The 27,934-nt window shown below is 40.1% G+C and overlaps 1 protein-coding gene and 1 non-coding gene across 2 annotated transcripts in view; one reads left to right on the forward strand and one right to left on the reverse strand.

Annotated features, from left to right (window-relative positions):
* Positions 1-27,934, reverse strand: part of stt3b (STT3 oligosaccharyltransferase complex catalytic subunit B) — an 84,086-nt gene that overhangs the window by 47,490 nt on the left and 8,662 nt on the right. The window contains exon 2 of the mRNA XM_061821566.1: positions 5,480-5,588. Within this exon, the coding sequence (XP_061677550.1) occupies positions 5,480-5,588 (109 nt within the window). The remainder of the gene's footprint in view (positions 1-5,479; positions 5,589-27,934) is intronic.
* trnas-gga (transfer RNA serine (anticodon GGA)) lies at positions 19,820-19,892 on the forward strand. The gene has a single exon. It is a non-coding gene; the product is annotated as a tRNA-Ser (tRNA).

The following is a 27,934-nucleotide window of genomic DNA, read 5'->3' on the forward strand; positions in this document are numbered from 1 at the left end:
CTTAACGCTCACTGAGGAAAAGTAACAAAACATCTGGTTGAAAAAGGGCACAAATTGAGTGAAAATAAACTACAAATGTGTAAATAAGTTAAAAACTTAGGATATAACCTTAGCACAGGAAGAACAATTTTAGATTAAAAAAAAAAAAATTGTTGTACTTAATGCACCAAAACCACAAACAAATTATGCAACAATAACCGCACCTTTGTCCAAATTAATGTATGAGGATGACCTCAAAAGAAAATCATTATTAAAAATGGACAGAAGAATCAGAAAAAGCTTTCTGTGAGATAAAGGAACGAGTGCCAAACTATAGCAAAATCCTTTATGCAGATTGTAGATTGTAAAGGTCATTTTATTAACTACGTTTTAGTGCAACAATATAGAGACTCAGCGTAGCATGTGCATTACCCCAGTGTGTAAGAGCAGTTACTGTGACATTTATTGCTGTAAGAAACAAGTTCAACCATAGTTTTGTTCCATCCTCTGATTTTAAGACCACATCATGAAGATGGAACAAAACATGATTGTCAAAAGTTAGCAGAAATATGAGCCAAAAGTAGAAATGGCCAGAGAGAGATCAGCCTTTGGAAAATAACCAAACACCTAATAATGTGCAACAACAAAGCTCAAAGATAGAACAGGAAAATTGGCACAAACGGTGGGGAATAAATAAATAAAAAGATGGAGTTTGTTAGCACAGAACAAAAACCCATTTTACAAAAAAACATATAAATGGGAGGCCACAATGAGCCATGCTTTTTACATGCCTCAACAGGAGGGAAATGAAGAGTAGATACATTATTCAATTTATGGGAATTTTTTTTAGAAAGCATGTTTGATCTGTGCTAAACATAACCCACAAGGCTCAGACCAAAAAGGGAGAGGTTTCCGACACCTACTTATCCCTTTCAAAGACTATATATAGATTTTATTGAATTAGATCGAAGTGAAGAAGAAAAAAAAATACTGTTTGGCCATTACAGAAGCATTCTCTAAATGGATAGAGTTATTTCAAACAAAACACTTTGGTGCTTTAACAGTAACAAATGTATTATGTCGCGACATAATACCATGCTATAGCATTCCAAAAGCAAATTAACAGTGACAATGGAAAACGTTTTGTAAATAAAATAAATAAATTTATAAATAAATAAATAGGAAAACTAAATTTTGGTTAATTTGACACATTGTAAAAGGTCATTTCAATCTAGGATCTATTTTGGTTAGTTGAGAAGAAAAGCTGACTCGAGGCTGGGTGTAGACTTATAGTGTCTAAAAATAGCCAAAAGTCAGAGAAGACATTGAAAGACACCTAACCTATTAGGGACACCTAGATGAAAAGCCTACCGTAAAAGTGGTGAAGTCCCAAATTAGGAGGCTGTGGTATGGTCGCAATCAAGACAAAATTCTAATTGCTTATGACACATCTGTGGAGCATCGGAATGTTGTCCTACTATGAAAAACTTTTGACACTCCAAATCATTTTGAGCACCACCAAAGTATCTTTGAAAGCACCTTTATGAAGAAGCAAATATACCTCACCTTGCTTCGTTGCAAAGGCAAGAATAGTCTCAAGACCATAGAGATAACTACTAGTACCCCTTCTTCTAAATCAAAATTAACCAAAGTAAAAGTGATCCAAAAACCTGAGGCTGGTGACTGGTTTTAAATTGCGACAGGCATTTAAAAAAAAAAAAAAAAAAATTAATAATAATAATTGGATTCCTATGATGAAACAAAGGTGGCACGGTGGAGCAGTTGTGGAGTGTTAGCTTCACAGTTCTGAGGACTGGGGTTCAAATCCCGGCGCTGCCTGTGTGGAGTTGCACATTGACCCAGTGCCTGCGTGAGTTTTCTCCGGGCACTCCGACTTCCTCCCATCTCCCAAAACCATGCAACATTAATTGGACACTCTAAATTATCCCAAAGTGTGATTGTGAGTGCGGCTGTGTTCTATCTCTATGTTCCCTATGGTTGACTGGTAGCTGGTTTGAGGGTGCCTCGCCTCCTGCCTCGTGGTCCATCCAATTGAGATACTGTGGTGTGACCTTATATGGATAGTTCATGCGAGAAAACCCTCAAATATGGTAGAGTTGAAACAATTCTGCAATTTCTTCCTCTTTCAGCTATTGCTGCCAAGGGTGACACACCCGGTTATTAGCTTCACGGGGCAATTACTTTTTCCTAGATGGTCAGAAATGTTTGAATTTTTTTTTGTACCTTAATAAATTGAATTATTTGAAAACTCCATTTTGCATTTCCTTGGGTTGCCTCAATGATATTAGAATTGGGTTGATGATTTGAAATCTTTGTGTTTTATATGCAAAAAAAATGAAAATAAAGTGCTTTTCCACTGCACTGTATAGTGCTCTTTTCGAACTGTTACATTAAAGAAAGTTCTTTCTTTTACATTATTGAGAAAGCATAACTGGGAGCTCTCTGCGGAATACATGATGGGTTGTAGTGAAAGAGGAAAGCTGGACTGATCTTGAAAGAAAAAAAGTCAACTGTCATATTAACTGATGAAGGAGCTATTTGCTAAATGGCGTATCCACCTGAGTGCTTAGAGGCTTAATATTTACATACAGTACAAAATTGATAAGGAATGTCTGAATCTGTATGCATCTGCAGGATGAGAAAAGTGAAAAAATGCACCAGCTGGAACAAACAGCAGCCAGGACTCATCCCTCTTACCTGAAGGCGGCGAGAGGCTACCCTTCCATCTACCAGGATGAACCCCAAAGTACAGGCGCTGAGCCGGGGTGCAATAAGAATACCCACACCGGCGTGGCGCCTCTCACTGTGGGCAACTCCAGAGTGGAAGAGAGTCCAACCCCTCTCAAGAGGACTGGTACCAGAGCCCAAGCAGTGTGTGGCAAGTACGACTATTTCTGGTCAGAACTTCTCTACCTCACACACCAGCTTGGGCTCTTTCCCTGTCAGAGAGAAGCTCCACATTGCTAGAGCCAACTTCTGTAGTCGGGGATCGGATAGCCAAGGTCACTGCTTCTGGCTACCACCCAGCACCCCGGCCCAAAGGCCACTCCCAAAGGGGAGAAAGGGAAGAGGGACCCACATTACGCTTTTGGGCTGTGTCTCATGGGTGAAGACCTGTCAACCAGGCTCTCGAATTCAAGCCCCACTTCCAGGCCTGGCTGCAGAAGCGGGGCTCGGTGACCCGCATCTGGGCAAGGGAAACCTTGGTGAATTTGTATTTTCTTCATAGGAGTCTTATAACCATGCTCTGTCTGGTCCCTCACCTAGAATCCGTTTCTTATGGGTGAGCCGAGCAGGGGCGTGAAGCTCTAGACAACTAAGCTCTTAGGATCATGGGGACAAACAAACTGCTTCCTGGAGAAGGATTTGCATTTACGATTACTGGCAATGAATCTTTTGCATCATTCTGGTGATATTTTAGCCAACATGTCCTTGCAGAATCATTTTAATTTTGAAACACTGGATGGCTTTCAAGCATGAATGTCATTTTTAAGGTTATAATACTGGAGTCAAGACCAGACTTTGGCTCGACCACTACAAAACCATTTTCACTTAAGCAATTCAGAAATTGACATACTGGTGTGTTTTAGATTGTTTTCCTCCTCCAGAACCCACTTCTGCTTGAGTTCACAAACTAGTGACAGAACAGACTTGAGGAGTTTCTGGTTAATGACTGCAAGTTATCAAGGGACTGAAGAGGCAAACAAACACCGGACTATCACACTACAACACTGATCTTAACTGTAGCAAGGGAGCCGTAACATTTTTTAGATGTTCTGTAGATGCTCTTCTTTTTTTGATCTCCTGGATGAACCCGTCACTTTTTTCGAGCTAATGTTTGTAGGCCGGACCCTCCTGGGGGGGTTCGCCACTCTTCAAAGTTTTCTCCATTTTTGCATAATAGTTCTCTAGCGGCTCTCACCATAGTTAGAATCTGAAATTTTTCGAAATGGCTTTGTAACATTCCGGATAGACAATTACTTTAATTCTCATGTCTTGAATTTCAATCGAAAGATTGTGTTATTTTTGTGGCAGCTTTTTGAGATATTTTGGCCAACTTCATTTTCTCGGACAGGTTTGCTATTTAAGTGATTTCTTGAATGAACAAGCCCTGAGGTCTAGACTCTGGTAAGTGAAAATAAATGCAGTGCCCCCCAAAATTTATTCAATTCATTCATGATTTTTCGCCCCAGTTTGACAACTACTAGAATCTATTGACCCCCAATTGAGCACAAGTCATTCAATGCAGCTGTCTTTGGAATCACTTTTTTGGGGTGGGGTTCTGTTCGGCTGTTTAATCAAGCAGAATGGTGAATCTGCATCCCCTTCATGCCAGAACAATTTTAATGCGTTACAGTGGAGTTTTTGGGCTTCCTCTCTGATTTCTTGGTATTTTAATTAAAGGTTGAGGATCAGAGTCGATCAGATGAACAGAACTTCTAGAGGGGCGAGAGAGATAAGGACCAAAATTAAAGAGCTAACGGTAAACAGAATGAATAAAGTAAATCATTACACATCTACAAGAAAGAAAAAGTAAATATGGATGTTGCATGACTGTAGCGCTACACCCTGTGAAGGCAGGAAAGGACAAGGATAGGAGAAGAAGCATGCAAGACAAGGATCGTGAACCCTACTGTACAACCGAAATGTGGTGGGAATGAATAAGTGAAATATAGTCTATACAACGAGAATGTGGGCGGCACGGTGTCTCTCAGCTGGAAAGCGTTGGCCTCACAGTTCTTAGGTCCCGGGTTCAATCACGGACCCGCCTGTGTGGTGTTTGCCTGTTCTCCCCATGCCTGCGTGGGTTTTCTCCGGGCACTCCGATTTCCTCATACATTCCAAAAACATGCAACATTAATTGGACGCTCCAAATTGCCCCTAGGTGTGATCGTGAGTGCGGCTGTTTGTCTCGATGTGCTCTATGACTGGCTTGGAACCAGTTCAGGGCGTACACCACCTCCTGCCCATTGACTGCTAGGATAGGCTCTAGCGCTCCCCCGTGAACAGCTAAGAAAATGGATGGATGGAAGGATGGATACGAGAATGTAAGTGGGGGGGGGGGGTACATAAGCACTCCACAGCTGTATCACACAAATGAATTGTTAAAAAAAAAAAAAAAACATAGATTGTGATTTCTGGATTTTTCTTTTTAGATTATTTCTCTCAAAGTAGACATGCACCACGATGAAAATTTCAGACCCCTCCATGATTTCTAACTGGGAGAACTTGCAATATAGCTGGGTGTTCAAAAACATTTCTTCACTGTATTATGGTGGGTCAGGGTTAACCTCTACCCCCAAGGAGAACATAGTGACATTTTTTGTGTTCTTCGAGGAGCTCATTGTAAATAGATAACTAAAATATTGCAAAGTTTCATTATTTTTCCTATCAAAATGTGTTAATACCAAGAGAACCATTCTTGATAAACCAGAAAATGTGTGATTAAGAGTATGACCTTTTGTTATGAACAACTTACTGTGCCACCAACAATCCGTCCCAAGGGGTACCATGCTCTTTCATCAAACCAGTTAAGAAATTCATAGAAACCATTGGTTGTGAGATGATGTGTTGATCGGTAGTTGAACCTAAAGAGACAAAAAAGATGAGGTTAAGTGTATGACTTAAGTACAGGCACTCATCTTTGTCACAGTTGGCCAAATTGCAAAGTCAGCTGACAGACTTCTCTGAAAAAGTGAGTTTTTGAGGAGAAACAATGGGAAAACTGCAGTGGCTTTGGCTTTGTAAAAGGGGGACGATAAGGCTTTAATTCTCTGTGAACCAGTTTGCAGTAATTCCAATTATTAATGTCAGCCTTGCGTTAAAATAAAAATTAAAAAAATTCAAGCAAAAGCACACTATGGAATTATAGAGAATAAATTAGGTCTTCTATACAGATGATTTTACTGCAATCATTGACATGTTGACATAAAAAAATAAAGTCAGTGACATAAATAAATGGAAAAAAGAAATTGTTTATTCCCAAAATACAAAAGGTAAATCAAGGGAGTACAGTCAAGCATTAGAATGAAATACGGTAGACTGCAGCCAATCTCGCAGATTGTCTTGATAGCCTTCCAGGGCACAGCCAGTTCATGTGGCTTGATTGGGATCAAATGAATTGAATCTGACAAGCTATTACATGTGAAGCAAGTTCATGTCAAGGCAATAAAGGCAATTGATTGTCATGGTAAGAGATGTATTCCAAGGACAATATATTTAATATGCCAATTCGCAATCAAAATTAATCAGCAGATTGCTTGGCGTACACATGCAAGCTAGTGAAATTAAAAAGTCAGCACCATTTTAAACATCTTTATATACAAGTTTAAACATTGGTACATTTTATTTTACAAAAAATGATTGTGTACTGATGAATTAATGGGTAATTTCTGCAACAACAAAAAAAATCTATTTTTGCAAAAATATATATATATATTTTTAAGGGTACTTTTAGAGAATAATGGGATTAAAGTTAAAGGGTTCCCTCGCCGGTTTGCACTTCACGTTTTGCGTCTTCAGTTCTTTGCAGGTCATGAAAAATACAGCCAGATCGGCATATCGCAAGGGCGAGAGGCTTTATCCCGTGAGCTGGTTGCGCATCATCGAAGCCTCAATCATCAACTTCCCTTGTCCCACCCATTTCCTTGTGCCTTTCTCGTTCACGCCGTTGACCGCCTCGCATTTGTACTGTATCTTAGTGATGTGCTTCCAATAACTTTATTTTTTTTTTAAAAACGATAAAATTTTTTGATTAGTTAGAATACCACCTCAGCGTTGTGCCCCACCGAAAGCTTCCACTGCGGTGCCCAAAAAGAGGTAAGTTCGCTGACACTTTTATCCTTTTTGGGATCCAGCGGGAAGAATCAACCACTTTGTGCGGCAAATGGCATGGGCACTCACTGTGGTACCTACTGGGATGTCCTCCAGGGCTCTAGAGAGGGCACTTTTTTCCTTGCTGGACCCTGCAATGTCATTCGCCCCCTCAAGGACAAGGCTTTTTGGCCAGCAATGGCTGGTTCTAAAAATTTCCAAAAAGATACAACCTCATTCTTTACATGGAGGAAGAGTTTGGTAAAGTGTATAGAATGTCTAATTTCTAACGCAAATTATCTTATCTAGACAAAAATATATGTTCAACTGTTCCATAAAATGTATATCCTATTTTATGTTTTTACCAGAAAATTGAAGCGTTTATCAATTAAAGTCTGTGATTTTTGACCTAGTTTCTCTTACCTGCAAAATGACTCATTTCGTGGGTGGACCTCTGATGTCACAAATTCTGCGATGGGCTGTTTTGGAACGACAATAAGGTTTTGTATTCACGCCAAAGAAAAACCCATTAGTTTCAAGAATTCCTCAGTGATTGTAAGATAAAACCAATCCGTAAAATTATTTATTATTATTTTATTATTTTTATATTACTTATTTGTGAAACTATACCAACTTGGACCACATTGTCGGCTTCTGTGTGTTTTGGTGCAATATTAAGCATTTTACACGCAAAGTAGTCTTCGTGGTTGTCTCGTACCAAATCACTAAATACAAGGCATTTGCATAATTTCAAAACAAGACCAAATACTTCATATATATATTCTGGATATCGAAGCCTTTACTATTTATCAGTTTATGATGAACTAAACCAAACAAGAACTTCACAAACGCTTGCCAGTCGATATTTCCAACACGAGGCATAGCTTCCACGATGGGTCTGACTGTCTGCTGTGTTGGCATCTTCATCGCCAGCTACTTTGTCTGAATTTGAACGTGTGCTGTCTAATTGCCTCAAATTGATACCCTTTAACACCTTCATAAACCTAGTATTCTTCATTGTCTTTGTGGGGCCCTTCAGATTAATGTTCATTGCTCAAATTATCGGAAAATTCATTGGCGTTCTTCCAGTGTTCCATGTTGTTGTCACAACGTCCAACACCATGCTCCTGATTCCTTCTACCACGTGTCTGTCCTTTTCCGGCGGATACAGCAATGTGCGATCATTTGTTGCAGATAATCAAAAAATAAAAATGTTTCCTTCATAACGGATTTAAGATTCGTATTCAGCATAAAAACTGTATAATATTAGCAAAAACGTACATTGTGGTCCTTCCATTCCCTTTAACCTCATCAGTGAGCGTTAATGGGAGCAAGTTTTTAACATGGATGAAACAGGCCTTTTTTGGAGGAGGATGCCTCCACATACTTCTGATGTTCATACACCGTTTTGGCAAACACCCCATCTGTGAATGGATTTTAATTTCTCACAATTGCCAAAGTAGCTTGTTGTGCCCAAACACGGAGTTGCTGCTGACTAGCTTGGACTCTGGACAGTAGCTCTTGACATGATTTCTTCCTGCTGTCCCCGCCAGGATATTTTGATGCAAACCCAATAAGGCATGTGTTGAAGTGAGACATTATATTTGAGCATTTCATCATTGCAATTTTGTAATTAAAATTTAGACACAAAGCAGACCCGCTCACGCCACAAAGGCTGTCCAGTCTTGCCGAAAACTGCAGTACTTCTCACAGATTTACAGATTTTGGAACTCACCATTCACATAATGGGTTCCACACGACAAGGAGCCCTGTCTATTTTGGTGAGAATTTAAGACTAAATACACCTTATGGTCGTGAAAATACACTACATTAAGTGGGGAGGAATCTGCGAACATGCGGGTCCGCGAACGGTGAATGGGCAAGGGGATACTTTATTATCAAGAGGAAAGTGAGGGGTACCTGACCCAAAAACAAAGAAGTGACAAAAAGCATCAAGAAAATCTGGGCTTCCATAACTCCCTGGAAACACCAAAGGCTGATTGCCTAATGCCAGAGCGCCCAATAAAGACATTGTGTGAGGTCTTGTGAATTTCTTTTAGGAGTTTGATTAGTAGAACTAGACTTAAACATCACTAGCGCTTATATTGGATTAAAATAAACCGCACTCAATGCAGAAGTCATTGCTGTCTTGCGCACAAAATAGTTGATAAATGAGCAATAATTTATAAAAGTAGCGAGCGACATTCAGATCAAAAGTACCATTAATTCTTAACAGCAGAAGGAGTGGAAGTGGTTATTCTGGTCTCCTGAACTCCTGTGATTTATCCAAAGCAGGCCCCGGGCGCACAGATGGAACCTCAGCCAATCCGCTCGCATATTAGTCTGCCACATAATAATAATCAGAACCCTATCTGTGTGTGGATGATGGATGTGTGGAATGGATCTTGCTGGCAGCATTTAAGGAGTAAGAAACAGGCTATGATGAGAGCGACCTCACCACCCCACCCCAAACTCGAAAAGTGAAATCCGTGTAAGCAGAAGGGTTTTTTTTTTTTCCATTCATTTTATATATTTTTTATTTACAGGATGTTTTAGTTTTATTTACAGTGCATTTTTCTTGTTTACAGGTTGTTTTACAGTAATTGTGTTTTTTGCAGTACTTTTTTTCAATTACAGTGGTTTTTTTTCATTTCATGTATATGTTTTAAGGCTGTTAAAACCTTAACAACACACTTTATAAACTTCTTAGACAGGCATTAAATTTTGGTGCAGGTGTCGTTGGCGCTCATTTATCTTCTGAATGAGAATATTCTTATAAACAGATATGGCATCTTCGATTAAGTTTGGGAACTGAAGCCGCTGCTCACTGGCTGCCCCCGGCGTGTCACTGCATGAGCTACAATAAGGAGATCAAAGCAGCCTGTTTTGATTCAAGATTTGTATTACTTTTCAAAAGTCTGAAGCCTTTGTCAACATGTTCAATAGCTACTATTATTACAATAGTAAGTAACACTATACTTTATCCACATGTGCATAAGATACTATACGGCACATGTGTCAAAGTCAAGCCCCGGGGCCATATTCGGCCCGCCATTGATTTTATGTGGCCCACGAAGGAAAATCATTGGGTGTCAAGTTCCATGATTCTTGTTAAAATCTGTACTAAAATTTCATATTGTGTTATCTTAAATGATAATGTTGTGCTTTGTAAGCATTGTTGTGTTACTAAATCAACAATAGGTGGAAAAACCCATCAGCCTCAATTTCTGATTCCAAAACTGGGTCATAAATTTCACATGTAAATATGATGAGGCGATTAAACATTTTATGGTTTCACATTCAGTAACTAGAATGTGACCTGTAACAAAAATGAGTTTGACACCTTTAAATTTACTTTTATGGGCAAATGGTTCCATAAACGCAAGATGATGTGAAACATCCCTGTGTTTCTGTTCACAATTGAAGAAATTGGGTAGGATGATTGTGTTTAAAATGGATTAAGTCACATTGAGGGTTTAAGTTTTAAAACACCACATCCTTGTTACGACTTCATACAAATTTGACTCATCTTTTGGGCGTGAGCAGGATGGCTGCGTTCATAAGGCTTCAGTCCAGAATGTGGACTCAATTTACATCATTGTGGTGGCATTAAGCTTTGGAATTAATTCCATTAATGCCACTCAATTAATTGTGTTCTGTGCAGGTACCGGATCACCGTTAGAAAAATGCTTTGTGCGCGTAAGCGCTCGTATATCAAAAGCATGCATGCTCGTGCGCACATAAGCACATGGACAATTAACATAAGGGTCCCTGGCTTTCACTCTATGCTTGACTTCGAGACCATGATGGGTTTCATGTGCGGTTTCAGATTGTGTACGTTTTTTTTCCTCTGAATGACTTCACACATTTTCTTATTGCCACGTTCGCCCACCCTAAGATACCAGGACCATCACCACAGCACAACATGGGGTCTGCCAGCAGCCCCTTGTGACGTTCCGGCACTTGACATTGCAGTTGACAACAATGGCCTACAGTCCCTTAGCCAATCAGGATGCAGCACACGATGCAGGGTTTCCCTCATCGAATCAGAATACAGAAAACAGTGCATTTATATACACAAAAAAGTCTGCTGCACTTTAAAAAATATAAAATAAACAAAAATCCATGTAATAGCAAGGCCTAGTAATGTGAACCGCGTTGTCGTGAGGGAACACTATTCAATGTCAGCTAAAAAGATGACTGATTTGATTTAGATTTTAAAGCTCAACCAACATGCATATATACATTTTAAAATAGATATGAAAACTACATATATTATTCACTTCAATGTCTATATGAAAAAAATGAGCAGAGAGAGAGTCATTCATGCGCAAAGTCTCAGAAATCTGACTCGTCATTTACAGCTGTGACATTGGGACAGTCCCCATTGAGAAGACGCTGTGCCACCTGCTATGGAAGACGAACAAGAGAGATTGTCGGATTCTTCCGGCGCCCCTTCTGACACTGAAACTCTTTTCGAAGGAGAGAACATCACACAATCAAGTGAAGTGACCGTGCAATATTACCCTATTGTTTCGAGCCATATTTAGATGATATGCAAATCACTTCTAACTAACGATAGACTGGCTGACAGTATCTATGACAATATGTAGCATACTCAGGGAGACCCATGCCGGGTGAAGTAACTGGCCGGAGGGCGTGGGGTGGTTGGCCTCCTTTCTCCTCCAGCACACGGCCAAACCGCCTGATCCACCTCAGAGGCGGCGATGAACGACAACACTGCGGCTGGGAGCAACAGCGAACAATGCCGCGGCTGGAAGCGACGAAAATGCCACAGCCGCACACATCGACACATTTAGCACCCCTGACTTACGTACTTTAAGTTATTTTGACCCGGGTCTTTGGTTACTTATGAGAGAATGATGTCGTCCGCCCCACCAACTATTATTTTTATAATAGCTCTCATTTAGAACCAACAAAGGTCTCGTCCATTGCACCTGTGCAATCCATTTTTCACAGCGAACCAGGTGTTTTGGAAACATGTGATGAGTGATTTCATCCTCCAAAGTGTTCAAGCAAGACGAGATGGCATTTTGGCTAACACGCAGGAAAAAAAACAGCTGCTTTCCCGCTGGTCAAACTGGTATAAACAAATGAAACAGCCAGTGTGAGCGTCTGGAAAAAAATGTCACGTCTTGCTTCTTCTCCAAAACGAATGCCTTGAGAGGATTTTCTTGACGGGAGATACAAAAATCCATATACGACAACAACATGTGGTGAAAAAACGGAAGGGTCCATTCTGGATGATTATTTGTGGTCAAAAACATTAAATTTTATGTTTTAGGTCCCATTGGCCCTTTAAAAAGAAAAGATAGTTCAGGTTATTGCACTGATCATAATGGCTTTGCTACAGTATGCACTACAAAGTCACTAAGTGTGTAATATATCTATATCCCAAGGATGAAGAACTAAACCACGTTCCCCTGATTTGCCAGCTAAGAGGTATTAAAGTCGATGTCACAGTAAATGGATGGTAGTGTGCTTATTCAAAACATCAACCACCATTTTGGAACACAAAGATCACTATATATTTTTGCTTGTTGTAGATAGTGGAGCCAGTTTGTAGGCAATAAGTACTTAATGTTGCACAGCCTCCATTAAAGTGTCCCTAACATTGTTGGCTTGAGAGCAAAAGTAGGAGTAGGAAGACGTTTTTCTCGGGTAGGGAGTGAACGTCCATTAGTTTTGCCTTGAGTTAACAATTCTTCTGATCACAAAATAACCACAGCTGCACACTCAGGACTGTATGGTCTGAAAGAAGGGAAAAAAATAACTTCTTACAATAGAGGCCCCAGCTGGTGCAGCATTGTCTAGCATGATTTTCATGTGGCATGTGGTCATTCAATAAATTTGATTAGGGGCAGGTGTGTCAAACGTACCACCCTTAAACCAGTGTAATCCAGCCCCCATGATGACTTTGTAAAGTATAAAACAATGGCATAGACGGACACAAAATGAGCTGCAATTTCTTTTCAATAAAAGCAACTGCTATTCTGATTTCATCCACTGGATGGCGCAGTAACAATTGTGCTCTGCAAGGAAACCATTTATACCGGGGCAGAGTAAGTAGGTCAACCACGCAGTCTGGATGAGCTGCTATGTGTACTGCCCGTGCTATTTGTCACAGCTTCTATGGTGCAGTACTATTAATGTGTACTTTGGCACCCTCATTGCCCCAATATGTCTGTCAAAAAAGAGAAACGTGGACTCAGAGTGCAGCGTGTTCTAAGAAAAATGGTCATCCTCCTATTTATTCACAGAAGTGAATAGGGACACTGTATGTTGTGTATTCACAGCATGTTGTAGTGCTGAAAGAATATAACATTCGTCACCACTATTTGAATCTTCATGCGACAACTTTCACGGACAGTGGAGAAGAAATGTGAATGAATTGTTGGTGGGTCTGAAGAAACAGCAGTGTGTTTAGTCACAGCAGAGAAGGCAGGGCTGTGAAGGCAAGCTATCTTGTTAACAAAATCGCAGTGACTTCAAAACCATTTAATGAGGCTGAATTTGTAAAAACATGCATGATGAAGGCTGCAGAAATTGTGTGCCCTGAAAGGCACCAGGCTTTTGCAAATACGAGCTTGACGAGACACACGGTTGCAGGTGGGATTTCTGATTTTTTTCAGTGGATCTGGAGAGCTACAGTACAGACGTTTCATAACTGGCCATTTTAATCGGCGGAGTTGATGACACAACCATCATCTGAGACTTTGCGGCAAGAGTGCCAATGAAAGCTGCGACGACAGCAGCTGATAATTTCACAGCAGTTGTCGTACAGCTGGTCCCGCGCTGCTAGCATAGCTACAGAGATGGTGCGCCCTCAATGATCGGGAAGAAACGGGTGTTGTGACAAAGTTCAAGGAAAAAGTAGAATCTGCAAATGAAGGATGTGAATTTTGGACTGTTCACTGTATGTTGCACCAGGAAGTTTTGTGTTGGAAATCGTCAAAGACCATTTATACCCTATTTTTCGGACAATAAGTCAGTTTTTTTCCAGTAGTTTGCAGTCACTCACGTTTCACGAGCGCGACCACGCTCATGCGCCTTCGTGTTCACAAATCTGCACAGTCGAGCACGAAAAATCACGCGTGTAAAATTTGTTACGAGTACAAAAAATTGATATTGAAAGACTTCACTTATGTTGTGGAGTCTTGATATTAATTTACGTGTTTATTTCATAAGCGTTGTTGACTAAACAAGCCTGCTCTTAATCAGTATTCACCCTTAAACATGAAATGCAGTTTAACCGTACGGAGCATGTTAGGAAGTTACAGGGCCCTCGCCATATGTGAACACATACTGAGTCTGGCAACTAAAGTTTTAATTTGGCGAAAAAAAAGTGGCTGTTTTTCCTAGCATACGATTCCGTACTGTTAAGACTTTTATGTATGTTACAAGAATTTGTATTCGATTCCTGGCTTTCGCATGACGAAAGTTTCGTCGGAAGCTATACTGGAAGTTGAGCGAATAGTTGTTTACATCGGAGACAACTGCATCCGGGTTCAGCGCCAAACCCACGCTTTTCACCATCAGTTCATGCTACCTGTGGATGCTACGGAAAATGTATAAATCTTTAGTATTATCTTCCGAAAAACAAAGGATGGTAGTGGTATAAGTGCAGCTTGTCGGCTGCCAACTTTGACGGATGCCCATTACGTGGGAAAGACGCCCAACACAACTTTGTCTGCTGTCGGAAAATCTACTCCCGTGCAGGGTAGCGGCACAAGATTCACCAGGAATGATTTTCTAAATTCGAGTGGCTCAGATTGAGGGACTCAAATTTTTTCTGGCAATGGTGTATTGACAGTGGAAAAAAAAATGTTCTGACAAGCTAAAAATCATCGGAGGCGCCAAATTTGGATGACTTCGTGAAGCATCAGCAGACAGCTGATCACAAGTTTGCTGCAACTGCAAAGACAAAGGCTTCAGCAGGCATAACATTGTAAAGACTTCCTTAAGGAACTGTCTCAAAACAGAAAGTGTCAATGAACTGTTAATCATTAAAATTGAAGGCCCTGAAGAAGAAATGTTTGATTTTGAAACAAGTTTCTGTAAATGGTTGAGCAGTAAAAAGAGGAGAGTATTTATGAAAGGAATCATGCAAAAACTTAGTGTTGAACAGTGATGTTATTTTCTACAGTCAGGAGTGATGAGACTTGAGAAACTTTATGACACATCTCTATCATTCTTAATGTTTCTTAGATTCAGTTAGCAATAAAAATATAATTCCTTGTATCACATTTACGTCTGAAAGTTATTTGTATGCATGTAACCTGAAGAACAAGAGTATTAGTCATGTTAGTAGACCGCAGTTTCACCGGCATGTGATTGGCCATTTTTTGGCTATGATTATAGAAAAGTGGCTAATGAAAATTTATTTTAGTTTAAAAAAAAAATGGCTAATGATGAAAAAAGGCTAGCCAGGGCCCTAAGTTATGCCATAAGCGCATGTTCGGGGCTTCTTCACGTGCGGCAAGCGCATTTACATTGAAAGTCATCAACATACTGACCCATGTCAAAGGAAATTCAGTTACACTGAAATTTTTTGGGATATAACATAGGTAATGATTCAGTATCTAACTATAATAAGTATGAGATTGTGATATACTTTGACTTGATCGAAGTTCTAACGTTAGACTAGTCTGTCCATATATCTAAATGTGAAAGGTCATTTTCCCCGTGGTACCCGTTATCTTGAAATTGAAAACTTTTCCCCTCTACATGATTTAAATCATCTACTGCTGGCTTTTATCAATGGATTGACAATAGATACCGCCATAAACTATGCTACATTATAAAAATACATCACGATTGCCGACAGGAATGTTTGTTACAATGTATCGCTAGCTTGTCACTAATGCCGATTATGTTGAACTAAACCTTGAGCATTTTCAAAACATTGCAGGTATAGACCTTTTGTGTTTGTCCCTTGACAGGCCAGTGCATTTAACTTTTCTTCAGATAAAGTTTGTCAGATCAAGAATTTTTATTGATGAAAAATTTTAAATACCGTTTTATATCATGTTCTACTAATATTAGTTGAAATTGGAAATTAACATTTTTGAGTTTGAAGTTTTTGTTTTCTATTTTAGTTTTGTATTTGTTTATTTTATTTTAAATTTAGTTATGTTATATTAATCCAGTAAATTATTTTAATGTTTTGGGATTCCATTCCTAATCATACCCGCAACTTTATCTGTGGGCATGACTGGTGGACCACACCCATACATTTTTCAATTGTGAGTGACTGTAGTTTAGTGGGGGTGAAACTTATTCTCCAGATTGATTTATGTGAAATTCTTAACACATTACATCCATCCATCCATTTTCCAAGTCGCTTATCAGTTATTTGCACACTGACAAAGAAATAACATCGTTACGATATTGCTAACCAAAGATAAAAGTACTTCTTACCATGAACGCGATTTGTGGTGCTTCATACGTCGTTAGATTAAGCTTCATGCAGGCGTTGAGACTTCCATGTTTATCGTGAATGTAATTCAATTTGATTTGCCATCATGATGGTGTGATGGTGAACGGTTCTTGCCGACAAAGGCATGTCTTTTATTTGGCTGGAATAGGGTAGTTGTAACTGCAACTAACGATGAGTCTGACATAGAAGAAGAAGCGGTGCGTCGTCTACCTCTGGAGTTGGCTGATTTGTTTAGAAGTGACACAAGAATGAAGATTTCATTGGATTTTAGTTACCGGGTATTTGTTCTAGATCAGTTCTATTTTAATTAACCTACCCCAACCACCATGAATTAAAATATGTCCACATTAATTTTATTAAAGGTGCAAATAGGGGGATGGGAGTCTGAACCTACCTCACGATTCTATTACAATACAGAGGGCTACAATTTAGGGTCTGATTATCGAACCATACTTATTAATTTGACAACTTTTTAAATCATGCATACAAAATAGTCTGCCACACAAACAGTGATTTGGTCAATTATTGTAATTGAGAAATATGTAATACTAAAACTAATGCATCATCATGTTATGATAAATCAAAATGTGAAACATTGGGCTGTGTTTTTTTTTTTTTTTGCAAAAGTTTAACACCCAAAATGTGGTCCCACTGGATCCAACCCCTAAGCAGTGCTCATTTGATGTGGCACCCCTTACCCATGTAATTTAATAAGCAACCAAACAGAATACAGATAATTCCAAAGAGGACTTTCCTTTGTAAAACACAAAGTTGCACTATTACAATTGTGACTGCATGCATAAGTTAGGGGAGGAAAAGGACACTGATTTGTTTAGTGGGGAGCAAAATTCCTGTGCTAAATCAAGCTTTGGCTATTCTTCCAATTATATCATCCCAGTTATGTTGGAGTTTTCACACTTAAGGGCTTTGGTGGCAAAGATGAAGGATCGCTCATGGCTAAACGGATGATACTACAGTGTATGCTCTGTTCCTCATTAGGCAGAGGAAACCCAAATTAATCTCAGCGCCCGGAGAATTTATTTTCCATGTGACAGAAAGCATGTGGTACAGCTTTTTAAAAGGTCCTAACGGGAGTCACAGTGGTTGAACTTAAATTCTCCAGGCGTCTTAAAATGTAGCACAAGTTACTTGACCCAATTTTTTCCGATAACATTAAAAAAAAAACAACAGTTGCCTCTAAAAGTATGACAACAGCGAAGATGATTTCTTTTCTTTTGCTGTAGACTGTAAACATTTTTCTCTTTGGCATCAAGTTAACAATTTCAAGTGAGCAAAAGTATTTGAACAAATACAAAGAAGGAGGTAAATAAGGCATGCCACATACTGAGCGACACAGGTGAAACAGACTTAACATTCTCCCGTTGTGTGGGATTCTTGTGGGGATACTTTTCATGAGTTCAACCGGCCACAGGTTTTTCTGCAATTAAAAATTTTAAAATCAATAAACGCCTTTGCAAAATTGCTGATGTAAAGGTCGATCGAAAAAAAAACACTCCTAAAACTCTCGAATAAAGGGCTGCGAGTAATCACAAGAAAGATGTAGAGTCATAAATGACATTTTCTTTAGAGCTTGTTTGACAATTTTGTGCATTTTCAAACGAGTAAAAAACATCTGCACATTTGTTGATAATCACACCAGCAGCTTCAACAACCAGACACAAAGTCCTTCTGCATTTAACGGCCAAGTACTTACTTAAAAGCGCAACCGACATGCCTATATACATTTTCAAAAAGATATTATGAAAACTACATATATTATTCACATCAATGTCTAATTAGAAAAAAAAAATGAGCGGAGAGCATGTCAATCATGCCCAAAGTTGCTGAAGTCTTACTCGACATCCCAGTGGTTCCCATATAGCTTGCTACGTCATTTACAGCTGTCACACTGGGACAGTCGCCATTGAGAAGACACTGTACTACCTGCTATGGGAGACGAACAACAGAGATTTTCGGATTTTTCCGACGACCATTCTGACACAGAAGCTCTTTTCGAAGAAGAGAACATCTCACAATCGAGTGAAGTGACCGGGGCAATATTACCCTATTGTTTCGAGCCATATTTAGATGATATGCGGATCACTTCTAACGAACAACAGACTCCCCGACAGTATGTACGACAACGCCGTCCCTGGTATAAACACACGAAGCTGCCAGTGTGGCCGTCTGGAAAAAAATGTCACTTCCTGCTTCTTCTTCAAAACGAATGCCTCGAGAAGACTTTCATGGCTGAGATACAAAAATCCACATACGACAACATCACGATGTGTAGTGGAAAAAAAAGAGATGGGTTTATTCCGGCTGCCTTTTTTTCCCCATTAAAAACATACTAAAAATCATGCTTTACATGTTAGTAGAACTTTCAGAGCCAAAACAAAACAAAAAAGCCAAAGTCAACTCTCTGTTTTCACTGGCTTGCTGCCGGGTAGAACCATTGGGCAATACAGCACAACCTGGTGGAACCAGTCAGCATTACAGACAAGGTCCAATAAATGTAATCATGTTTTTGGTATGATTCCGGCAATTCTTTACCGATCTTTGTTGGCCCAGATTGAAATGGGCAATGGTCAGCTCATAATGAACGAAATAATGTACTGTGTCATTTCTGTTATGTAGGCAACACAAATGAAGCAGAGACAGTTTGTCCTAATGGGGTTGCTGTAGTTTGCTGTCCAGTAAGGAAGTCTATGTGGGCAGACGCAAAAGGGTCGAACGCAGATCGGGTAAAAATTAATGGTGGAAATGCTTTTGACAAAGATGGCTTAAAGAAAAAGGGATGAAAGTACCACAGTTTTCAGCAAGAATGGAGAAAGGAATTCACTTTTGTCGAGAAAGAAGGTTCCTTTGTGTCTCATATGCAGTGACAAAATTGCAACGAGGAAATGTTCAAATATAAAGTGCCACTTCGACACGTGCCATATTGCATTTACATCAAAATATCCTGCAGGGGACAGCAAGAAGAAAGCAAGTCAATAGCTATTGTCCAGAGTTCAAGCTCGTCAGCAGCAACTCCAAATTTGGACACAACGAGGTGACTGAAATTCAGGTAGCTTTGCTAGTGCTTTGGCAATCCTGAGAAAGGGAAAGCTATTCGCACATCGGGAGTTTGCCAAAACGGTCATGCTTGATGTTGCGAATTAACCTTTTGACAACATTTCACATAAAGCCAATACAAGTGGGGAGAAAAGCACTTCTAGTCAGATACCACGCATAGCGCGTGAGTTTTGCTGTACCAACATTGTTTGGTTCTACCTAGGCATGTGAGAAGTCTCTCTCTCACATTTAAAAAAGCATTAAGACCAACAGATGGAAGTCTCAACAGCTGCCGAAGTTTAATTTAATATACTAAGTTTCTTTCGGCTTGTCCGTTTCGGGGTCGCCACAGCGTGTCAAAAAGACTTCAAAGCCATCAGCAAAACCATGCAGAACTCTCATTAATGTAAGGAGTACTTTTGTCATTATTGGTTAGCAACAGCATTATGTTACGTAAAAGAATTTACAGACTTACTGTACTCTACAAGTGGAGGCCCCATAGCTCAGTGGTTAGAGCACTGGTTTGGAAAACCAGGGGTTGTGGGTTCGTATCCCACTGGGGCCTCCACTCCCTGAGAAGGGTTTCATCAGGAAGGGCATCCGGCGTAAAAATTGTGCCAAACATATGTGCGTTCATCTCAGATGACACGCTGTGGCGACCCCGAAAGGGACAAGCCGAAAGAAACTTCACTGTACTCTAAAAGTGTTGGTCTTACATAAATAATAAAATTTAGTTTTAAAAATATTGTATGGCATCACACCGCAACCAGAAAAGGTATACGATATACATTTACTGTAATTTCTCAAAAATAATGCGCAATTTTTTTATTTAGGTATGATGAAAAATAAAAAATACAATCACATTGTATAGTTGTATACACATCCATAAAGTGTTAAAAAAGGTACACATATACATTTCGATATGATATTCGAAGTCTTATGTTACACATTTATATTTATTAGGGTAATGTGCACCCCCAACCTGAGTTCTCTGAGCTCCACGGGTAGCTTGCATTTTATAATTGACCCCGCCGTACAGGGCACTTAACCACGCCTCCTGAAGTGACGTCACGCCACGTGCGCTGACGTAAGACAAACAGTAAAAATGGCAAATACAATACGATACATTCTGAACTGAGACAGACTCCATGCTTCCGATTTCATTCAAATCAACGATATATTATAGATTCTAAATACAATACATTCTTAACTGAGAGAGACGCCATGCTTCTGATTTCATTCAATCATTCACACGTAGCAATGTTATGCTAGCGGAGAACGTCTCATTCATTTATACGAGACGTGTATTAAAAATCAAATTTAGGGCATATCTTCGTGCAAACAGTCTGGTTAAGCTTCGGCCCCCAGCCAGCAAGAAATCAATATGTTTGTGCAGTCCGATCATCGCTAAATATCGCTCAACAAAGAATAGGTGTGTCAATCGTTCACATGTAGCAGTGTTATGCTAGCGGAGAACGTCTCATTCATTTATACGAGACGTGTATTAAAAATCAAATTTAGGGCATATCTTCGTGCAAACACAGTCTGGTTAAGCTTCGGGCGCGAGCCAGCAAGAAATCAATACGTTTGTGCAGTCCGATCATCGCTAAATATCGCTCAACAAAGAATAAGTGTGTCAATCGTTCACAAGCAGCAGTGTTATGCTAGCGAAGAACTTCAAATTCATTTATACGAGATTTGTATTGAAAATCAAATATAGGGCATACCTTTGTGCAAACGTGTGTTCCGGTTGATATTAGATGGATTTAGTTGATGATGCGGTCTTCCACAAAGTTTGATCCATCGAAGGCATTTTTCGTACTGGGTCTTCGGTTTTGGAAAGGGTACGAATCGAACTCCACCAACTAGCCTTTCAGGATACCTGTCACTATTACAAAGTCCGTGACTGCACCTCTTAAATCATATTTTTTGTTAAATAACCCAAATACACGATAAAACGCTAACTAAACCTATACTGGACCATGCAATGTTGTCTGAGAAAATGGCGGGAGCAAAAACGGGCTTTGGTTTATCCAGATCTCTGGCCTCTGATTGGTCAGTGATGCGGATTGCGCAATATCCATGGAGGGGTCAATTGTTACCGTAGCATGTTTGTTGCTATTGCAGCAAAGATCAGAAATGATTGCACATGAGTTTGTTGTAACTTGAACTAAGACAAAATGTCGACGACAACGGCTAGTTGTGCAGTTGCTTTTAAAAGAAATGTGTCATCACTCTTGCCGATGACGCCGGCAACCCGGAAATAGAGCGGCAGTCCGGAACAACGATAGCTTGCCTCAATGGGTTCAGGTTGGTATCACAACAACGTGAGCTCAAACTACGTAGTACAAGTGTCATGAGCACTTAAAAAAAAAAAAAAAAAATAGCACACAATTGAAATGGTCACTTTTTTTCCCCAAATGTGCTCATTGCGCTCATTTTTACGTAGTTTGAGCTCACGTTGTTTTGATACCCACCTGACGCCATGGGAAAGCTGCTACAGATTGTAGCCGAATGGAGGGCGAGAGGCTGCGCTGTTGAAACAAAACTCTTGGGATTCAAAAAATGTTTCCTCACATACGCCATGGATGGCACAGAGGTTGACATGCTGTGGGAGCAAAATATGATCACGGTTCATGATTCACTGGAGGAAGCACCGGAACTGTACCAAGTCATTGAGCTCCACAGTGATGGAGCAAAGGTAGCTCCAATGGATATTTATCAGATTGGAGATAAGGCAGGCGTTTCCTGTGGCCTGTCCCGAAATTATATTACCGCTACATCAGCACATGCACAATGATTATTATTAATGATTTTGTACGGACAGTTTTTGGATAAACAATACAAGTACAAAGCTAACAAGATATAAATACAGATAATTCCCAATATTTTCAGCATTTGGGTAGCAGCAAATTGGTCGTGTGCATTGTACATTGGTAGAATGGTTTTCCTGATTTTTTGGGTCAACTTTGGGGGTGCGCAATTATACTTCAGGATGCATTATACTCGAGAAATTACCGTAAGTTGCTTCTTAAAGTTTATACATTTTTTGATTGTTTCAATACAGAGTGTACATGTTTTTACCTAAATAGGAATGAAATGGGAATTTACCATTTGGAGGTTGGGATTGGGTTAAACTCATTTACATTATTTTCTATAGAAAAAAAATGAGGTTGAACAGATGGGACTTGGAACACAACGAATTTTGTTCAAACTCTGAGGTTCCACTCCATCAGTATTAATTGTATGCAATTGAGGATTGTTCTATTTTTCTTCTCCAAATAAATCGGTAAACTGTCATGCTTATGTTCACAGAAGTCAACCGCAAAAGGAATTATAAGACCCATCTTCGCATATAATGTGGATACAGATGACAGTTTTTGATCCAGAGTACAAAATGCTGTATGCTTGCCTTAAACGGCAAGTGTCATCCCTATAAACATTCTAAAATAGATATTGAAATAAAAAATACATAACATTATTCACTTCAATGTCTACACAAAAAAAATAATGAATGGAGAACACATCATTCATGCGCAAATTTGCGGAAGTCTCATTCGACATCCAAGTGGTCGCCATATTGGCTGCATTTACTGTCAGTGACGTCACCCTGGACATTCGCCATTGAAAGCACGCTGTGGCCCCTACTGTGGGACACATCCCTTCAGGCACTCTTTTCGAAGAAGAGAAGATCCCAAAATCGAGTGAAATGTCCAGGGCAATACTACCCTATTGTTTCGAGCCATATTTAGATTATATGCAGATCATTTCTAACTAACAAGAGACTCCCCGACAGCATGGCAGTATGTAGCGTACTCAGCCGCGAGTGATCACGATCAACGCCACGGCCCAGGTGCGTCGAGCTGATCACGGTTTCAGCCAGGGTGGCACCTAGGTGGCTCATCGCAGCGGTGAGCCGGGCCGCTTTGCAGCGTTGTCGTCGCACGTGGCTGAGCGCGCCATTGCAGGCAGCGTTGTTCATAGCTGCCGCCCCAGTCCGCGATGAACAACACTGCCGATAGCGGCGGCCTGGCTCGGCACCGTTATAAGCCACCTCAGCGCTGAAAATGAGCCACCCCAGGCGAAGCTGTGACCGGCAGACGCGGCGGCGACAGACTCCCAGACAGTATGTATGAGCCAGCCTGGCCGAAGCCGTGCTCGTCCTTCGCCGGTCGAGAGCCCGACGTGGCAGCTTTCGCCAGCAAGCCCTACGCGGAAGCCGTACGACACGCACATTGACACATTTAGCACCCCTGTCATACGTACGAGGATCTTTTGTTACATATGAGAGAGGGATTACATGGTCTGCCCCAAACTATTTTTTTTTTGTAGCTGTATACACACCTACCTGTTATTTGGAACCCACAAAACTCTCGTCCTTTGCACCTGAACAATCCATTTTTCACGACGAACCGGGTCTTTTGGAATAGTGTGAAGAATGAATCCATCCTCCCGAGTTTTCAAGCAATATCCAGCAATGCAAAGAGCCGGCATTTTGTCTAACACGAAAGAACAACGAGCTATCTTCCCGCAGGTAAAAATAATAGAAACAAATGAATTTGCTTGAGCAGGCACCTGCCTCCAACGTCACTTCCTGCTTCTTGTCGAAAACAAATCCCTCGAGAGAATTTTCATGGCGAGAGTTACAAAAAGGCATATACATAAAAATCATGTTTTGTGGTGAAAAAACGGATGGGTCCATACTGGCTGCCGTTTTTTCATTAATTACATAATAAAAATCATCCATTTCATGACACTTGACCTTTAAAGCATGAGGGCAATCAACTAACATGTGAAAACTTTCCACATACTGGTGGAGTGAGTAAACTGAATTAAAGTGGTTACACCACATCAGAACAATTATTAGCCTTCATAGAAAACAGACTTCTGTGAGATGTTAATCTTTTTTCAGTCATGCTTCTGATTCATATGCTTGTCACAAATCACTTCATCAGCGAGACTTTCACACCATTCAGGAAAGCAAAGATGTTGGTACAGAAGCATGACCAATACACCCAATTGAAAAATCGCACAAATCCTTTGGGTGATACTACTATTAAAACAATCCACTGCCAGAGGTCAGACCTGGAATGACCAATGCTGAACTTGTCTTTTTGTAAAGACAAATTGTAAAGAGAATCTTGAAATCTAAGCCAGTAAGTAGTTTTGAATGAACAGAAGTCCCATTATAATGAAGCTACAGTGAAGAAAATGAGTATTTGAACACCTGCTACATCACTAGTTCTCCCACTTAGAAATTATGGAGGGGTCTGAAATTGTCATCATAGGTGCATGTCCACTGTGACAGAGATAATCTAAAAAGCAAAATCCAGAAATCACAATGTATGATTTTTTTTAAGGATTTATGTGTAATACACCTGCAAATAAGTATTTGAACACCTGAGAAAACCAATGTTAATATTTGGTACAGTTGCCTTTGTTTGCAATTACAGAGGTCAAACGTTTCCTGTAGTTGTTCACCAGGTTTGCACACACTAATAGGGATTTTGGCCCACTCCCCCACACAGATCTTCTCTAGATCAGACAGGTTTCTGGGTTGTTCCTGAGAAACATGGAGTTTCAGCTCCCTCCAAACATTTTCTATTGGGTTTGGGTCTGGAGACTGGCTAGGCCACACCAGAACCTTGATATGCTTCTTATGGAGCCACTCCTTGGTTTTCCTGGCTGTGGTGCTTTGGGGCATTGTCATGTTGAAAGACCCAGCCACGACCCATCTTCAATGCTCTGACTGAGGGAAAGAGGTTGTTCCCCAAAATTTCACAATACATGGCCGCAGTCATCAGCTCCTTAATACGGTGTAATTGTCCTGTCCCATACACCCCGAAAGCATGATGCTAACACCCCCATGCTTCACAGTAGGGTTGGTGTTCTTGGGATGGAACTCATCATTCATCTTCCTCCAAACACAGTTAGTGGAATTATGAACAAAAAGTTCAACTTTTGTCTCGTCTGACCACAAAACCTTCTCCCACGACTCTTCTGTATCATCCAAATGGTCATTGGCGAACTTAAGACAGGCCTTGACATGTGCTGGTTTGAGCAGGGGAACCTTCCGTCCTATGCATGATTTCAAACCATGACGTCTTAGTGTATTACTAACAGTCACCTTGGAAACGGTGGTCTCAGCTCTTTTCAGGTCATTGACCAAGTCCTGTCGTGTAGTTCTGGGCTGATTCCTCACCTTTCTAACGATCATTGAGACCGCACAAGGTGATCTTGCATGGGGCTCCACTCCGATTGAGACTGACCATCATGTTTAGCTTCTTCTATTCTCTAATGATTGCTCCAACAGTGGACCTTTTTTTCCCCCCACCAAGCTGCTTGGCAATTTCTCCGTAGCCCTTGCCAGCCGTGTGGAGTTGTACAATTTTGTCTCTGGTGTCTTTGGACAGCTCTTTGGTCTTGGCCATGTTACAAGTTTCAGTCTTACTGATTGTATGGTGTGGACAAGTGTCTTTATGCAGCTAACGACCTCACACAGGTGCATCTGTTCAGGATAATACATGGAGTGGAGGTGGACTTTTAAAGGCAGACTAAAAGGTCTTTGAGGGTCAGAGTTCTAGCGGGTAGGTGTTCAAATACTTATTTGCAGCTGTATCACACAAATTGTTAAAAAAAAAAAAAAATCATACATTGTGATTTATGGATTTTTATTTTTAGATTCTCTCTCTCTCTCACAGTGGACATCCACCCACGATGAAATTTTCAGAACCCTCCATGATTTCTAAGTGGGAGATCTTGCAATATAGCAGGGTGTTCAGATAATCATTTTCTTCACTCTATTTAAAAGACACTGGGGGCTGCATGTCTTTGGGCTAAAGTCACAGAGTGGCTTTCGATGTGCAATGAGTGAGCGATGGCACATGGAGGTGAATATCATCCAGTGCTAAACGAGCAGCCACACATGGGACTGGTTAGCAAGAGTCACAATGGCAGATCGCCTCCACCCGGAAAAAAAAAAAAAAAAAAAAAAAAAAGTTAAATAACTGTCACTGTGATTTGACGGGCACCATCGCACTTGGAAATCTGCATAGTTGAGCACGAAAAATCACATGCGTAAAATTTGTTGCGAATGGAAATACATAGACTCAGACTCTCAGCACACATGAAAACCAATCCAGGGCAGTGAACCACAGCTGGCAAAAGGTTTAGGGTGTACCCTCCCTTCTGCCCGAAGTCAGCTGGGATAGCCACTAGTACTCCCACGACCCTTTTGAGGATAAGCAGCTTAGATAATGGATGGATGAATTTACAAAGTGTTTTTTTAAAGTAATGTTTGGAGAATACACAATTCGATGCCTTGTGTCCTTCAGAAAGGAAATTAACTATGTGTAATGCAATACGTTATGTGACAAGAATTGAGGGAGTCAGCAAAGTTTATGTAAGCATTGAGATTCTGGGCCATTTTTATATCACAGCAGGTGACCTCGATGAGTACTTGTAATTACACATATTGTTAGCTTCAAACATAGTTTCAAGTAGTGATGAATCCGCTCAGCGAAAGGAAATAAAATACTAATTAAAGAAAAAAACGCTATAATAATACAAATGGCATTTTGATGAGCTACTGCATTTCAGTCATCATTGACAGTTGATTTTAAAAATACAGACCTTGCAACAAATACTTATTGGTAGCTATGACCAATCCATGAAAGTACCTGGCATCTGTGGGGAAAGTGACCTATTAAAAACCTATTAGCACCATTCCTGTTTACAAATATGTATCTTATGTAACTGTAACTGCACAAGCTCCTCAAGTGTATTTGAAAATTGTAAAATTCCTTTTGGCATTCTTCATTTTTTATCAGCAACCAGTAAATTATGACTGATGTCGCATCTGTATTCATTTCCAGGCATATGTCACTCTGATTTTTTGCAGTCAATGTTCTGGAGATCACACTTTTTTGTCTAGCCTGTGTGCACAAGCAAATGAATGAATCAACATGGCTATACAAGTCATCCAGATATTTCGATTAAAACTATAAAATCTATTTATACGTGTATGTACTACAAATTATGATAAGCATATTCATTTTCAATATGCAAAATAAACAACTTTTTTAAAAAATTATATATTTATTTAACAGGCTACAAGAGTACCAATTCCTGCTCAGTTGCTTGGAGCATCATTCCATTCCAGACATTGCACAGACTTTATCGCAGGCTTTTAAAATGCAATCCACTCTCTACAAGTGTCAAAATTACTTTCTACCTTCTGCCTCAGAGATGGAGATGCAAGTGAAGAGCAGGCAATTAACAAACGTCGATACTGCAACCAAAATGGTCGCATATGCAACCTTTATTGTTACAAACGGGTACAAACTTCACGTGGTCACACTTTCGTGAGTACATGTTTTAATGCTACCGTAAGACAATTTGAATATATAGATATGATGGTTGAAAGCCGCTGTCTTTTTCCACTACTTTTAGTCAATCTCCACCGGTATGCTCTATTTTCTGAAGAAATGCTTTCTCATTATGAACGACCGTGCGCGCACGTTCAGCCCTCTTGCCACAAATAGCAGCAGATGCAACTAGTACTCAGAATAATAATGACATTACATCAATCCATCCATTACTTTTTAA

This window comes from Syngnathoides biaculeatus, chromosome 1 (assembly GCF_019802595.1).
Source record: "Syngnathoides biaculeatus isolate LvHL_M chromosome 1, ASM1980259v1, whole genome shotgun sequence".
Lineage (NCBI taxonomy): Eukaryota > Metazoa > Chordata > Actinopteri > Syngnathiformes > Syngnathidae > Syngnathoides > Syngnathoides biaculeatus.